At 39.1% G+C, this 17,127-nt stretch overlaps 1 protein-coding gene across 1 annotated transcript; it reads left to right on the forward strand.

Annotated features, from left to right (window-relative positions):
• The first annotated feature begins 3,662 nt into the window (after window positions 1-3,662).
• On the forward strand, window positions 3,663-16,696 carry LOC127806184 (PHD finger protein ALFIN-LIKE 4-like). Its single transcript, XM_052343303.1, has 5 exons — window positions 3,663-3,853; window positions 4,004-4,036; window positions 13,662-13,890; window positions 14,628-14,763; window positions 16,194-16,696. The coding sequence occupies exons 1-5, from the start codon at window positions 3,757-3,759 to the stop codon at window positions 16,452-16,454; spliced, it is 756 nt and encodes a 251-aa protein (XP_052199263.1). The 5' UTR covers window positions 3,663-3,756; the 3' UTR covers window positions 16,455-16,696.
• Window positions 16,697-17,127: the final 431 nt, after the last annotated feature.

Genomic DNA, 17,127 nt, shown 5'->3' on the forward strand with positions numbered 1-17,127 from the left:
GATTGAATTGAATTGAATTGAATGGGCTGGCAAGTGTATTTCGTATCCAATTGGTGTTTTGTTCTTTACAGCTTTATTAATGTAATGTGTCTATAGAGGTTTTCTTGTTAAAGTGTGTATTTTTGTATGGCAATGGTTTGGGGTTTTGATTTGATTTCATTGCGAAACTTTATTATTCTATTGTTAGAATTGCTCTGGTAGGTAAATAATAATAATGATGATTGTGTGAGAAGTCTTAAGGTTCTTCATCATCATCATTATTATTATTATTTATTTTTATTTATTATTATTATTTTTTTTTGGGGGGGGGGGGGGGGGGGGGGGGGGAGAGATATTAATTAAATGTTTTATATGTAGTTTTTAGAAGTAGCTTTAATTTTCAATTATACTAGAAGAAGGTAGAAACGCATAAAAAGCAGAAGAGAAGATGGGCACGAATGAGCGGAGGAGTGAGGAGATGATTTTTCAGATGAGATGATGTGATGGATTAAGCAGGAATTGAATGTCCCTCAAAGTTCGAGCAAAAGCGTCTCTCGGTTCAGAGATCACATGGATGTTTGAAATTGGATTTCCCCACTTCTTTGACTTGACTGATTGATTGTCTGATTTGATAAAAATATTTTATTAGATGTTCTTTCAATGATTAATTAAATTAAATAATATTGTTTACATTTGAAGTTAAAAAACCAGCAAGTAATTAATTACCTGACATTTTTCTGCTCTAGATTGCTTCATAAATATATTTTATTTCCCAAATTTCTATTTATTTAATGATATAAAAATTAGTTTTTGTTGAGCATGAGTTATGCAATATATGTTCTATTTTCTACATTATAATTATAATAATAATGCCGTTAATATGTTATGATTTAAAATAAGTCATATCATTGTGTAATACCCCGAGAGCCCAGAGAGATTAGTATATATCGAGGATAGTGTAAGAAAGGAAACAACACCAATTGGATACCTTTTGGACTGAATGTTGGCAAAGAACTCTCAAGTTAAGCGTGCTTGACATGGGGTAATCCAGAGATGGGTGACCTCTTGGGAAGTTCGTGTAGGCCCATCAGGGTAAGTTATTCCGGTCCTTCTTATCGCTCGATCGGGTCGTTACAAATGGTATCAGAGCCGACCCCCGAGCCTCTGAGCGCGGTGGTGGGGCAAACCTCAGCGAGGAAGCTGAGTCCCTGAGGGGGGTGCGCGTAGGCACCTTAGGCAAATCCCACATCGGCCATGCATCGGGGGGAGATCTGGGATCGGTTGTAAGGTCGCATGACGAGGACGTCATGTGCTAAAGGGGGAAAGAATGTAATACCCCAAGAGCCCAGAGAAGTTAGTATATATCGAGGATAGTGTAAGGAAGGAAACAACACCAGCTGGATACCTTTTGGGCTGAATGTTGGCAAAGAACTCCCAAGTTAAGCGTGCTTGACCTGGGGTAATCCAGGGATGAGTGACCCCCCCGGGAAGTTCGTGTAGGCCCATTAGGATAAGTTGTTCCGGGTCTTTCCTATCGCTCGATGCGGGATGTTACAGGTGGTATCAGAGTCGACCCCCGAGCCTCTGAGCGCGATGGTGGGGCAAATCTCAGCGAGGACGCTGAGTCCCCGAGAAGGGGTGCGTGTAGGCACCTTAGGCAAATCCCACATCGGCCATGCATCGGGGGGAGATCTGGAACCAATTGTAAGGTCGCATGACGAGGACGTCATGTGCTCAAGGGGGAGAATGTAATACCCCAAGAGCTTAGAGAAGTTAGTATATATCGAGAATAGTGTAAGGAAGAAAACAACACCAACTGGATACCTTTTGGGCTGAATGTTGGCAAAGAATTCCCAAGTTAAGCGTGCTTGACCTGGGGTAATCCAAGGATGGGTGACCCCCTGGGAAGTTCGTGTAGGCTCGTAAGTTGTTCCGGTTCTTCCTATCGCTCGAACGGGATGTTACAAATGGTATCAGAGCTGACCCTTGGCGAAAGCGGTCCGATGAGGGCGGGGAGTGGCGCCGGGGCTCGAGGGCTTGTACAAGGAGCGGCTTCTGGCAGGCTTCTAGGATGGCAGCCCCCAAGGGGAGAAGGTCTGGGACCAGTTGTAAGGTCGCATGACGAGGACGTCATGCGCTTAAGGGGGGAAGAATGTAATACCCCGAGAACCCAGAGAGATTAGTATATATCGAGGATAGTGTAAGAAAGGAAACAACACCAGCTGGATACCTTTTGGGCTGAATGTTGGCAAAGAACTCTCAAGTTAAGCGTGCTTGACCTGGGGTAATCCAGGGATGGGTGACCCCCTGGGAAGTTCGTGTAGGCCCATCAGGATAAGTTGTTCCGGTCCTTCCTATCGCTCGATCGGGTCGTTACACATTGTCAATTATTTTATGTTAATAATAGCAATTTTTATACCATAAATTATAGTCTCTTTTCAACTTTCTAAATAATAATAATCCTATTAAACTTCATAAATTGATTCAACTTTCAAAGAAAGAAGGGTTAGGGAAGTGGCCCCTCCCTCTCTCTCTCTCTCTCAACCCCAATTGGCAATTAACCAAATTAGATGTTACTATTTGGACTCGACGTAAACACGGGATATAATATCTTTAATATTTCAACAATTTATCCTTTTCTATATATAAACATAAATATTATTTCTACACTCAATTTTTATATATTTTATATTTAGATAATGTTTGTTAATTAAAATATAAATTAAAAAAAATAAAATATGAAAAATATTTTAAATTTTTATCTTTTTTAATATAATTATTAAACTTATATGGTATTTTTTAAATATGTTTTTTCTTTTTTAGACAAACATATTTTAGATCTTATAAATAAGAAAAAATGATGTATATGTTCTTCAATATATTTTAAAAAATTTAACAAAATAATTTAATAAAAAAATTGAAATTCTTTACAAGTTTATCTTAATTATTTTATATCTTGATTCAAAAAATATTTTAATCTTATTTTACTTATTTTAACAAACGTTATCTAAATTTATAAATTCTCTCATATTCTTAATTTATCAGAATACACAATACTTCAGTAAAGCAAAATATAAAACATAGTATATGAACTCCATTCATAAATAGCATTTTGGATATATAAAATTAGAATAAATTACATTTAAAAATCATGTAATTTGAATTCCCTGCTGATTCAAAACTATTTATAGTATTCATGTGATTTATTTTTTTGTCAATTTAAATCGCGTTTAAAGTTATTTCAACAAAAAATTATGTCATAAGAATCTCTAAAAATATTTTTACAACACAAAGATTTATATATATCTTTTAGATAAAATATTTAAACAGAAATAATAGATCATTTAAACCTTAAAAATATTTTTAAATTACATAATGGGCAATTTATTTGACATTAATTTTTAATTTAAATAGAAAACCAAAAACCAAACTTGTTTCCAAATTGGCTAACCAAAAATTATTCCCACCGTTATCAATATCATTCGTTGTTCCATCCGTACAAGGTACAACACCGTCAAGCAAGTTTCACCTTCTTGTACCAAAAAGTCCAAACTACCCCTCTAATTCAATGCCCCGCTCTCCCTGAGTCGGCGAGGCATCCAAATCCAAACACAAAAAGCCCACCAATACGCCTCTTATTTTCGATTATACCCCTCCTTCACACCCCTCCCCCTCCCTCTCTCCACCCCCCACCTCCATTGTTGTGTATATATATATATTTGAAAACTTTCTCCTCAGTGGGTTCTGAAGCTGTGCATTTCTTCGCTGTGTACGGCCATGGATGGCGGAGGACCGTACAATCCTCGAACCGTAGAAGAGGTTTTCCGAGATTTCAAGGGCCGTCGCGCCGGCATGATCAAAGCCCTCACCACCGGTAATTTACATTCACATGCAGAAATCCAAAATCTCCGACTTGTTTGTTTGTATGTTTATAGTTTATTTACAGTTTTTGAGTTTTCTAGGGGTTCTTGAAGCTCTGTTTTTGGCAGTAATGTTCCTGATTCGGTTTTGTGTTCTTCTGCAGATGTCGAAGAGTTTTACCAGCAGTGCGATCCTGGTTAGTTTGCTAGGGTTTTCTGGTTTTTGGTTTCTGTGTGTCTATTGGGAGGCTTGACTGAGAAAATCTAGCCTTATCCTTCTTTTAATGTTTTGTTCTGGCTATATATGGTGGTTTCCCATTTTTTGAGTACATTAATGCTCGAAGTTTTCTACTTTGGATGGTTATAATTACATAGCTTTGCTTACTTCATTGTCATTTGAGCGTGTCTGCGTCTTAATTTCCTGGCGCATTTATGATTTTCTACAGTCTATTGTGATCCAGGGCTGGATTTGAACTCATTCATCCCTCACATTGTGACCAGTCAATAGTGGATATTTTTTCTCTCGTTTGTTTTTGTCCATCCGCAGTCCATCTGTAACTGTGCTTTTTTTGTGTCATTAATGGATCCCACACACACACATGATGTAAGTTGGGCGGTGGCTGTTTGGTTGATCCCTGGCACGGTATGTTAGGTGACAATTTCTTGGTTTATTTCCTTCCTCCTTTAACTTTGTTTTTCTTTCCGCTGTTTCTACTTTCTATTGTGCCAATTTTGGGATAAAATGGGATGAAACATTACTTCCCCTTGGGTTGTCATGGGTGCGTGAAGGGGTCCTCATCTTTCTGTTTGTGCATACATGGAATGTGGTTTTTATCACACTAATGGTTTGAAGATGATCAAAGGATTTGGCTTTTATTGTTAGAAGTCATCCATCCTAAGCTCCTAGTTGTACTTAAAATACTCAAAGGTCACTGCATAAAGTTAAAACATCTACTGAGTTAACATGGCTAGTGCATAAACCAATACCAGCAAGAATCATTCACGACTGTTTGTGTAGGGAAGTTGCATGGGTATTTGTGTGTACATGGCTTCTTAACACTCATTTTCTTGGGGATGGGAATTGAAGTAAAACACAAATTAGGAAAGGAAGGAAAGAGATGGGATAGGAAGGGAGATATTCCATTCCTCATTTAATTAGCTAAGGGGAAAGGTGGTAAGCTTTCCTTCCTCTTGTTGCTTCCTCTAGTTTGGTTAGCAATGATTCTAAAGGGAATAGGGCAGTATGGAAGTTGTAATAAATAATCTTTACTTTTTATTATCTATCATTAAAAAATTGAGGACAATCTTTACTCATTTTATGGGATATTTATAATAGATATGTTAGCTTTCGCTCCATTTCTCCCAGTTTCAGAGAGGAAGGAAGTGCTCGAAGTGGGGGTTATTTATGCCTTCCCAATCATTATATTTACTTTCTTTTCCATGTTCTATCCTATCTAGACAAGGTGAATGTTTAAATCTTTCCTCTTAAATCCTTCACTTTCCCTTAAATTCCTTGGTCTGCACAAGTTCTAAATTCCTGTTAAGTAATGGGTCGCATCATCTAAAATTTTGTCATCTACCTGTTGATGCAATTTGTTGGGATGAATATAGATTTTATATTGTTTTTCTTCTCTTTTCTCCATACTGCAAGTTATTCAATATAAGTTATGTGATGATTTTTGAAAGTTGTGAGAGAATAACAAGGGCATACTTAGAATAAAAAATTTCACAGTTACAATGTTTGATGCTTTTTTTGGAACGTATGGTGTTAATAAACAATAGGCATTATTTTAACATTGACTTGACAATCTTGTTCTCTATTTTTGGGCTTCAATGTCTTCACACAAGGTAGCTTAAGTAAAAAAACTAGTGTTTGCTATTCATTTATATTAGGGGTATTCCTTGGCTGTATTAATTTTTTAAAGAGGTCTTAGTTCTAAGGTAATCTTGGTAAGAGCTGATTTCAGAAAGTTTTTACCCACCATTTATCTATATCAGCTTAATAAGTGACATGTTTGGTAGTTTTTTCTATTGTTGGTATTTATTAAAATTATTATTTATCTTTTATTTCTCAACCTTTGGGATTAAGGCTTGTGATTGTTGTTGTTATGGTATTTTTTGTTTACTTATTTATTTATTTTGGAAGGGATTGTTGTGGGTTCTTTTTGTGTCTTCCCTGACATCAACAAAAAGCACAGTATACCCTTGTTTCTGTCTATTCTTATGTTCAACTTCTTAAATGTTCGGTTTTACTTTTGCCTTATTTATTATTGCCTTATGTATTTGCTGTTATGAGGCTCTACTTATTTGTTAAAAGAGCTTTCATGGATTTTGGACATTCTATAGTGAAAACTTAATCAAAATTGCACTGGAGTATGATCTTTTTTTTTTTTTTTTGACTGTTGGTAAAACATTTATCAAATTATATTGGTGGTTAATTGTACTTATTTTTGGGATTGGTAACACTTATAATATCTTTTAGTGCTTCCCACATTATCTGTTTGGAGATATTCCTTAATTGTTGAGGTGGATGAGGAAAGGAATAAAAGAAAATTGATTATTTGGATTTGCATAATTTTGTGAGTGGAGTAATAGATTGTATTTCAAGACTGTTAAACTTGGTTCCTTTTGTCCCCTTGGGGAGAAACTAGGGGAGAGGATTTTTTTGTTCAAAATTCGTCTTTGTGTGAGAACAACTTTTTACACTAAAATAACTTATAATCAAGATTGTTCTTGGATGGTTTGCCATTGATTTTCTTGGTTTATTAGGTGTAATAAGATTTTCTCTCTCTTAGGTTGCCTTTTCCATTTATGAATATTACGTCTTTTGACCATCTTTGTAGTCATTTGCCGTTTAATCAAACAATATTGTTCAATGCCATCCATATGAATGTTTTTTTTTTTTTTACATTGTTTGATTTTTATATACTATGCAAACTAGAAATAGAGTTGCTTGTTGTCACACCCCTAGGATTGAGCTATGGTGTGAAAGGGAATTTGGGAAAATTAATAGAAGAATTTAGAGGGAGATATCAAATGGAAGAAAGAGAAACAACAAAAAGATGAGGGAGGCTCGAGAGAGAGGGAGAGAAGATAACAGAGAGAGAGAAACTAGAATATCAATTCATTACTCAATGATCCATCCTACTGTTGAGGCTTAATATATAGCCTCTCGCCATGCATATGCCCATGTGCAGTACACCCCAAATCCTAACTGCCTCTAGCTATAAGACAAATAGTCCTAATAGAAAATAAAAACCAAAATTACTAGGCTACCCTTAGCATGTGACAAATTCCCCCCCTGGAATGTTTCGTGTCCTCAAGAAACTTATTGTTTCTTATTACTGTCAATCCATTGTTCCTTTATCCAACATCGACTGGCTCTCCTACTTTATTGTCTTCCTCTAAACCCTCCATATGCAGCAACTGCCTTCTACATTGGTGGCCCGAACTGAATTTGTCCTTGCATTTAAAGCATAGTTCGAGTGTTCTCCTGGACTCCATAATAGGAGATTTGCTTGCTTGAGGATGCTCTTTACCTTGAGTCCGATCTGGGGCCATTGTCCGAGCATTTTCTCCCATTTCCTGACTGCTTTGAGGATATTCTGTAACATCCCGCATTGAGCGATAGAAAGGACCGAAACAACTTACCCTGATGGGTTTACGCAAACTTCCCAAGGGTCACCCATCCTTAAACTTCCCCAGCTCAAGCACGCTTAACCCGAGAGTTCTTTATCTACATTCAGCCCAAAAGGTATCCAGCTGATGTTGTTTCCTTCCTTACTTATGCTCGATATATACTACTCTTCTCTAGACTCTTGGGGTATTACATTCTCCCCCCTTGAGCACATGACGTCCTCGTCATGCGACCTTATAATTGGTCCCAGATCTTCTCTCCTTAGGGGGCTGCCATCCTAGAAGCCTACCAGGAGTTGTTCCTTGTTCAGGCCCTCACACCCCGGCGCCACTCCCCGCCCTCATCAGACCGCCTTCTCCAAGGGTTGGTTCTGATACCATCTGTAACATCCCACATCAAGCGATAGGAAGGACCAGAACAACTTACCCTAATGGGCTTACGCGAACTTCCCAAGGGTCACCCATCCTTAAGCTTTCCCAGCTCAAGCACGCTTAACCCGAGAGTTATTTGCTTACATTCAGTTCAAAAGGTATCCTGCTGGTGTTGTTTCCTTCATTGCTTATCCTCGATATATACTGTAACGCCCCGCTTTCTCGGTCGTGTCATAAATTAAGACAATTCTGGGACAATAAATTTTTTCCATTCAAATTATTCCTAAATCACATCATTCATCGTATCCGTCCTAGAATTCACATATATTTATCTCGAAAGAGAATCATTATACACATCAAATGCAGAAGCAAGGATTGAACCTGATATCTAAACATTGATCATAAATCAATTTTTACATCTTCATTCCTCAACACAACTTAATACAAAGCATAAGTTCTCAACTAACATTAATCCTAAATAAGGTTATACATCCTCATGCTTTCAAAACGTCTAGAATTCAAAATAACAGAACTTAAATACAGGGGCTATATTACATACATTTCATTCATCTTGCACTCTGCTAAGTGTCATTTCATGCCTCATTCATCCTCGTATCTGCTACAATCTTTATTTGAAACGTTTGAATATTTCAGGGGCAAAGCCTAAGTTAGATGATGAATCATCTAAGTAAGGGTACAAAAAACATATTTCATGCATGAATGCAGTGTCTTACTTCATTGTAAGGGTCAACTGCACCCTTCATGCTACTCACCTTTTTTGCGACCACCTCTTTCGAAGCCGGGGTGTATGGGTGCACCCTTGGTAAAGCAGCGGTGCTAGTTCGTACTCCTTACGGCCACACTGCGCGTGATCAATGATATCAACGTGTATTTATGCATTTCATAGTCATGTCATGTATGCAGTCTACGTGATGGATACATATCAGAGCATGTCTTTATGATGAAAGCATCCCTGAGGATCGGGGTTTGAAATATAAATCACCTATAAATCAAGCATTTTCCATAAAGCTAAATTCAATTAGGAAGTACCATTTACCTTCTCAAGGTTATCAGACTACCTCGATATTCGTGTCTTGCCTTGAAATACGTGCATCACCTTGATTTGCGTGTCAATCTCAAAATTCGCACAAGTCACTTCAACTTTAAGCCTCAAAGCATCATAATCACAACATTATTTTAAATAAATATTAAAATCTATTTTTCCATAATTTCTTGCATTTTCTTTAATTTTCTCTCTATTTCTTCCTATTTTTCCTCAATAAATCCAAACTAAATATTCTTTTAATATTTTCTCAAATAGTTCACTATAACAATTCATAAAATAATATTTCCGAATTTCTGAAATTTTCTAGGAAATTTTACTTACCTTAACCTAGCCTCTCAGGCTTCCTCGGTATGCGAGTCATATCCTCGAAACGCATGCCCGAACAATTTTTTCGCCCAAAATTCCCAGAATATTAATAAATATCCAAATCCTATTTTTTGAGATTTTTCTGGGATTTTTTGATATTTTTTCCTTTTCTTTTCTTTTTCCTTTTATTTCTTCTCTTCTTCTCCACCTTCTTCTTCCTCCTCCCGTCCTTGCCATGCTCGCACAGAGCATCAGCCTACCGCCACGCCACGCCGCCGCTTGGGCCTCCTTCCGCCGCCACCGGCCTCGCCGACCATTGCCTTAGCTGTCATCGACCTCCCTTGTGCGCTGCCCAGCTCCGCCGAGCTTGCTGCCCGCGGCCATGGCCGCGCCTGGCTGCTGCAACAACAGCTTCGCGACTGCCATGGCCGCGCCTCCAACCTCTTTGGCCGCCTCCGAGCACTTCGAGGACCTCCACCGAGCTCTGCAACCACCTCGCACGAACGCCCACACCGCCGATCGAGCTGCCTCGCGCACCTGCTGCTGGCCGACCTCTACATGCGCTGCCATGGTCACGGCTTGCGGCCATGGTGGCTGTCTACCTGTTGCAGCTGCTTCTGGCTATCCCCGCGGCTGCCTCCGGCCGTCGTTGCAAGCTCCCAACTCCCTCTCAATCTCCCTCCTCCTCCTTCTCCTCCTCTTTCTTGGCCAAGCTCGAGCTCCTTGCCTCTTTGCTCTCATTCTTCCTCTTTTATAACCACTTCCACTGCCAATGGCTTGCCTTGCCCATCCCTTGTGGCGTGCAAACTTCTCCAAATTTTCTAAGGCATGGCTGAAGTTGCAGAGCATGGGGTTGCAGGGGAATGGCGTAAAATCTGCAGAGGCATGGCAGCCATCACTCACGCACACACAACACGCCTATATATATATATATATCTATATATCATATATTACATTAATATATATATGAAATTTACACATTAAACCTCAATTTTCATTTCTATTACACTTGGGCAATTTCTTTGTTGCAACTAGGCCCTCAAACATCCAATTAATTTGAATTTCAATATCGAAAATGCAAAATTAATAACTTCAAAGTTAATAATAACGATTTCGCCCTAGTGTCCTCACTGGGCTGTCGTTTTATCCCGAAACCACTGAAGGGTTGTTTATTACGCAAAACCAGAGGCCTCCTAGGGTTCCGTTGATTTTTCGGGAGTCCCATATGACAATTCGATTTTGCAGCCTAAATAGGAGTTGTATTTTAGTTGTACCGAAAACCGTTCCCGATTCGATTTCTTTCGACACCATAAATCTTATCTCAGAACACTCATCGAGACCCTATCATTTTCCTTAGACAATTTCACTTCGAGGCATTCCCTGCAGTTGATTCGGTACTTATAACTATTATCAAATTAATTTTTTGGTATTCTAAACTTATTAAAATTACATGACAATCTCATACAAATATGGGGTATTACATATACTACCCTTCTTTAGGCTCTTGGGGTATTACATACCCTTATATTACAGTCCCGTGCTTCTTAACAAACACTTCCAATGATAACTCATGCAAATGGGCCTTCTCCGCCGCTTGTCTTACCAAAGTAGGTTATAGCATTTTGACCATCAGCTTTAGCTCATCACTCAGTCCACTAAGGAAGCTAGACACAAAATAATGTTCGTCTAGAGTCAAGTGAGCTTGTCTTATTATAGACCTAAGAGCCTCAAACCTTACCTAATATTCTTCCACTGTTCCTTGCAACTTCAATTTGTTAAATTCTTTCACCACACCAGTTAGGCTCTACTCCCCAAAACGAGTGTAGAATTCCTCTACAAATTTAGGCCACCACAACCATTTCGTTCTCCACTTGCTCCACCATTGAAACCATGAATCTGCCACATCATTCAGATATGTAGTTGCCATGTTAACCTTGCTCCCTTCAGCTATTCAGTAGTGGTAAAAGAAACGCTCACAATGTTTGATCCACCATCGGGGTTTATCCCCTTCAAACAGTGGAATTTATAGTTGCGGTGTCAGTGGATTATTTTGGTTTGCCAGGGATCCCTGAATAAAGCCTTCAGCAGCATACTCTGTTTGTTTATCCACTTTCGGTCGTCCTCTCAGTCAAGCAAAGATGGGTGTGGCCGTGGCTCGTGGCGAAAAATCCATCGGCAAGCTTGCGTTAGGCTGCTGGGAAAACATGGTGAGGGCAGCACTTAGCTGCTGGCTTAACCCCGAGAATTCCTCTCGAAGGTTCCTTTCCATCATAGCCACGCCTGCTCGAATGTGGCTAACCTCTTCCAGGGTGTGTTGGATTCCTACCTCAACCATGTCGAGCCTCTCGTCTACCTGCTCATGGTTCTGCCGGAGGCCCAATTCCAAAGCATCCAACCTCAACTTCAACTATTTCATCCTTGTGCCTTTCACCATCCTCCTCTCCATTACTCCCCGCTCCTACTCCTTCGCTGGTAGGAATCGCCTGACCCAGATCTTCGTTCTTAACCCTCCTTCGTGACTACGTTTTGCCCAATTTGATTGGTTTGTAATTCCGATTGGTGTGATGTCCACTTCGTTCACCTGGGTTGATGGATTCACCGGTCGGAATCCTCCCCAACTCGATCAACTGATATTTTCAATCGATTTGGTGTTCATTCCGTTCGCCTAAACTATTGGACTCACCTCAATTCCTTCCTAGTCTATGTCGTTGACTTCAACGGAGCTCTCGTGTCTTCCGCTCCAGTCACGACCTTCATGGCCGTCCATGTCAACCTCCGACGGACTCACGATCACCTCCCACACCGGTTTTCTGCTCCAATCGTGACCTCCTGGCTGTCCACATCAACCTCCAACGGACTCGTGATCACCTCGGAACGTTCACACCCAGCATTTGCTCAAGTCACAAAACTCTCGGTGGTCCGCATCATCCTTTGACGTACGTTCGCTTACTCGCGAACGCTTGTCCTTTCTCGTCACCTCAGATGTGCTCGCCTATCAACCCACCTTCATTTGGTTGCCAAGACTGCCGACTCTAATACTAATTGTCACACCCCTAGGGTTGAGCCAGTGGAAGGAAATTTGGGAAAATTAATAGAAGAATTTAGAGGGAGATGTCAGATGGAAGGAAGAGAAACAACAAGAAGATGAGGGAGGTTCAAGAGACAAGAGGGAGAGAAGATAACAAAGAGAGAGAAACCAGAATATCAATTCACTACTCAATGATCCATCCTACAGCTGAGGCTTAATATATAGCCTCCCAACCCCGTACATGCCCATGTGCAGACCCCAAATCCTAATTGCCTCTAGCTACAGGACAAATAGTCCTAACAAAAAAAAAAAAGAATCAAAATTACTAGGCTACCCTTAGCATGTGACACTTGTATCCGCCCAAATGGATCGCTAGGTTACTGTGTGGTTTTTAGTTAGCTGCAATGTGACATTTCCATCACCTTACTTGTATTGTGGAATCTGGATTCTTCTTGATCAATCTGTGCTGAAGGAGGGTCCAAGAGGCCTCTTCTTATCTCAGCATTCGGATGTATGGATTTGGACTGGATTTATTGTGTAGTAACCTAAGTTGTTGGTTTGACCTTTTGTGCAAAAGCCAGTGCCTTTATTCATATGATTTTTATTTGGGTGAATGGATAATGACATTATGAATCTACATACCTCAATGGAAGGTTCAATGCCCTGCATAAACAACTTAATTGGTCCCTGTGGCTTCTTGCAGTCTTGCTGTGGTTGTCTGAATTGTTTGCTCATCAATGTTGCAGTATTGAACTCTATTTGTGTGATTTATAATTTTCATTGATAATAATTTGCTGAGTACAACATTTAGTTGTATTTCTCTGAAACTGAGATTTGAGGTATGTTTTTGGTGAGAGAGAATGTTTGTGGTATTTCTCTCTCTTTCTTCTTATTGGAAATGTTTTCTATTTATATGTCTGGCCAATTTAAGTTAGTATACAGACTATACAGTGCTTCCTCGGTTAAGAATATATTCAGAAGTTAATGCATGCCCATAATTTCTTTTGTCTCCTTTTCTTTTTTGCTTTATGAACATCTTTTGGGTCCTTTTTTCCCCTTGGTGATGCAGGAATTTTATCTTGTACATCCCTTTTGTCTTCTGTTCATTAGCTTTGATGTTGCGGTGCTGGCTGCAGCAGCAAATGATTTATGAAAAATGTAGAAATTCTTGATAGGTGGCATCCTATGTTATCCAACAATGGCATTTCTAACTTCTGCCTTTTATCTTTGCTAGAGAAAGTCAAAGGAGTTTAATTTTAACTAATATTGTCTGATAACAAATTTATTTTTTTTATTATCTTTTTCATAGCATCCTCTTTCATACAATAGTGAATTGGATTCCATAGGGACTTTTGTGTCAATCTTGTTTCACAATGGTTGTTTGTTGTCTTTAAGCAACTGATATACCTTGCAGAGAAAGAAAACCTTTGCTTGTATGGATTTCCTGGTGAGCACTGGGAAGTTAATTTGCCCGCAGAAGAGGTGCCTCCAGAGCTCCCAGAGCCTGCATTAGGCATTAACTTTGCCAGGGATGGGATGCAAGAGAAGGATTGGTTGGCCTTAGTTGCTGTTCACAGCGATGCTTGGTTACTTGCTGTGGCCTTCTACTTCGGTGCTAGATTTGGTTTTGATAAGGCTGATAGGTATCCTTTATTCCCTCTTCCCATCTATTTATCTGCTTGAAATACTAATTTCCTAGTTTGTATTGTTTGTTTCAGTGTGATGCAAAATAGAGAATCTATAGTTAGATTATTTTACAGGATGCTTGAAGAATACTCTGTGCTCTATTATGTGATCCTTTTAGCAACCAAACCTAATATGATGGCACCCCAAGTTCAAAAGGTTGAGCCACTTTTGTCTTGTTAAACCAAAGCTTTTTGACAACTCATGCACAAACTCTTGAGTTGTGGAAACAGCCTCAACACACAAAAAGCAAGGGGAAGTTTGCATACAAACACACAATTCTTTCCCAATCCTCACAGAGAGGAGAGTTTTGTGCACTGAGAATGCACTTTATGCCGAAATCGGATACGGTGAGGAATAGAGATACTTGTGAGCTAGAATCCATGTAGCTAACCTCAGCTAATGGGATTATGGCAATCTGACTTGGTTAAACATCATTTTTTAGCTTTTTGGATCCTGAACCAAGTGCATGTGTCTGCTTGTTAATCCAATTATCTTTATGATATGTAATTGTACCATGGTCCATGCTAAAAAATGTTTGCTACTGTGAATAGCTTTTATCATATCTGTTTCTGCTATACAATTTATTTAATTTACTTCATGTGTGAACTGAGCGTGATCAACATCGGTCTGCGTCCCTATAAGTTAGTTTTGTGTTCAGTTTTTCATGGAAATCTTGCTGGATTTTATGATGCAGGAAACGACTTTTCAATATGATAAATGATCTGCCAACAATATTTGAGGTTGTGACAGGGAGTGCCAAGAAACAAGCAAAAGACAAATCGTCCATCTCAAATCATAGCAGCAACAAATCCAAGTCAAACTCAAAAGGGGTAAAAATAATCTTTAGTTATGATTCTACATCATTAATTATATATTGCGATTGTTTATTATCAGCTAATTAAGGTAACATCCTTAATTTAATTGTCTTTAGCCTATTATAACTTGATTAATGGAACTCTTTGACTCTAGCATAGTGTCTAGTTCTATTTGAATGTGAGCATGAAGCAAAATAATTATTGCTTGTGATGGTTATCATTTTTAAAGCGTTCTATGTTCAACTAAGTTGCAAGTTATGACTTTGGACCTTATTGTAATGTCAACTTCTTTGGATGATAATGTGATGTAAAAATATTATTGCTGGTGATAGTTATCATCTTCAAAATGTTATCTATTCTCATTTCGTGCAATACATCATTTGTCTCCTGTTCTTGCTGTGTTAAACATTAGGTCCATGTGTCACGATTTCAGTAGCTGCAGCTGCTGTATCTTTACTGGATTAATGGTCTTGGGGTCAGAATAATTCACATGGAATCTACAAAAATTTTATTGTATTTTGGTTTTTCAGGCCCTATTATATGTGGCAAATCCAATTGATGTTTCCTACTTCTGGCTCTTAGTGGAGCCTTCTCTTTTCTGCAAGTGTGTGGAATACACAGGGTTCTGGGTGTGTAATGCTTAAATTAATAAAAAAAAGAGTCAGATAGTGAATGGAAGTTGTGTTTATTTCATTATTAATGACGAACACTTCTAGAGCAATATTACATATCCGAGTTAGAGTGATGCACCAATGAGCAATGCAGCTTTTTGCGTATGTGTTATACCAAATATGTTCCATGGGATTATTTTGGTCTTGTCCTTTTTGCTCAATGGATCTGTTTTATATTATGCTGTGCAAGTGGACTGATAAGGAGCTCTATTGAATTGCCCTAGTTTTGCACTTGAGATTCATAATCCAAAGTCTTCCATATGCATGTGCCCCTACTAAGGTTGCCTGCCCATATGCAGATCTCAAGGGTGGAATCATTTTTGTTCCCTCCCTGTTTTAGGAGTGAAAGTGCCCTGGGTTGGACATCTCACTTGCATGTCAAGAAGAATCTATGAACTTTTTTTTTTTTTTTTCCTCGTTTCTTCTGTTTTTTGTCAGCCTTTTTACTTGATGCCCCCTGTATTTTGCACGGCGTCCTGTGTTCCAGATATTTGATAGTGTCAACCAACTTTTGCTTTACAGTTTCTGATGATTTTGTTTTTCTTTTTGTGTGCACATTTCATTAGATCTTGAACTCCAATTATTACATAGACCTTTATTTTAATGATTTTTGGCTAATCAAGTGACTTTCTCTTTAAATGTTCAATGATTTTGTTTCCCTTTCTCTGTTCTTGATTTCATCAAGCACAAAAACTTACGCATATTATCCAGCAAAAAAGAAAAAGAAAGCAAACCTCCTTTATAACTGTTTTATCTTGTACAAATTGGGAACAGCGAGGTTCTGAATCCCAAGGAAAATATACGAAGGCAAAGGATGAGGAAGAGGGGGGTTTGGAGGACGAAGACGAAGAGGAGCACGGGGATACCTTGTGTGGGGCTTGTGGTCAGAACTATGCGTCGGATGAGTTCTGGATCTGCTGTGACATATGCGAGCGGTGGTTCCACGGCAAATGCGTGAAGATCACTCCGGCCAGAGCCGAGCACATCAAGCAGTACAAGTGCCCGTCATGCAGCAACAAGAGAGCGCGGCCTTGAAACCCGATTCAGGTTTTAGAACCTGTGTATGTCTCATCGTGGTCCTGGATTCATGTAACTGTTTATTTGATCAGCTTTTGGTTCATTTGTGTGTGTGCGTCTCTCTCTCTCTCTCTCTCTCTCTGTATTCACACGGTGGTGGTCTTTTGCTAATCTTCATCTTGTTAGATACACTGCTACTGTATCATTGGAGCATTTCTTTAACTTTAGCATTGCTCTACTTATTTGGGAGCTTACTGTACTGTCTTACTCTTCTGGGGAAGCGTCTTTCCATTTTGGGATCCCTATTTTCCCTAACTTAGTTGGGTCAATGATCTGGTGAGTTCTGGAAGCTTTTTGAACTTTGATTCAGCTTTAGAACAACTGCTGCATTCAGAAATTGCTAAAATCTTTCAAAGGGCTTATTTTTAGTCTTTTTGTCAATAGTCACGTCTCCATCATATGTAAGCAAACCATTCCTCCTAAGTTTCAATCTTTTCACTCTTCTCGTGTGAACATTTAATAAGTGATCTTGCTAAAGTTGGAAAATTCCTACCATACCGTACCACTAGCCATACTTGAGGGCGGCAGGGGTGCCCGCAATGTCAACTTATTAGTAGCCTAAAAGTCTTTGGTCCACCATCCGGTCAGAATGAATGAATATGGTGTTTTCACACCGCACTAGTTTTCTATT

This window comes from Diospyros lotus, chromosome 7, assembly GCF_014633365.1.
Source record: "Diospyros lotus cultivar Yz01 chromosome 7, ASM1463336v1, whole genome shotgun sequence".
Taxonomy (NCBI): domain Eukaryota; kingdom Viridiplantae; phylum Streptophyta; class Magnoliopsida; order Ericales; family Ebenaceae; genus Diospyros; species Diospyros lotus.

Coding starts and splice junctions, on each gene's coding strand:
- LOC127806184 (XM_052343303.1), top strand. CDS start 3,757: ATGGATGGCGGAGGACCGTACAATCCTCGAACCGTAGAAGAGGTTTTC. Junction 4,037..13,661: donor TTACCAGCAGTGCGATCCTG/GTTAGTTTGCTA, acceptor TATACCTTGCAG/AGAAAGAAAACCTTTGCTTG. Junction 14,764..16,193: donor CCAAGTCAAACTCAAAAGGG/GTAAAAATAATC, acceptor AATTGGGAACAG/CGAGGTTCTGAATCCCAAGG.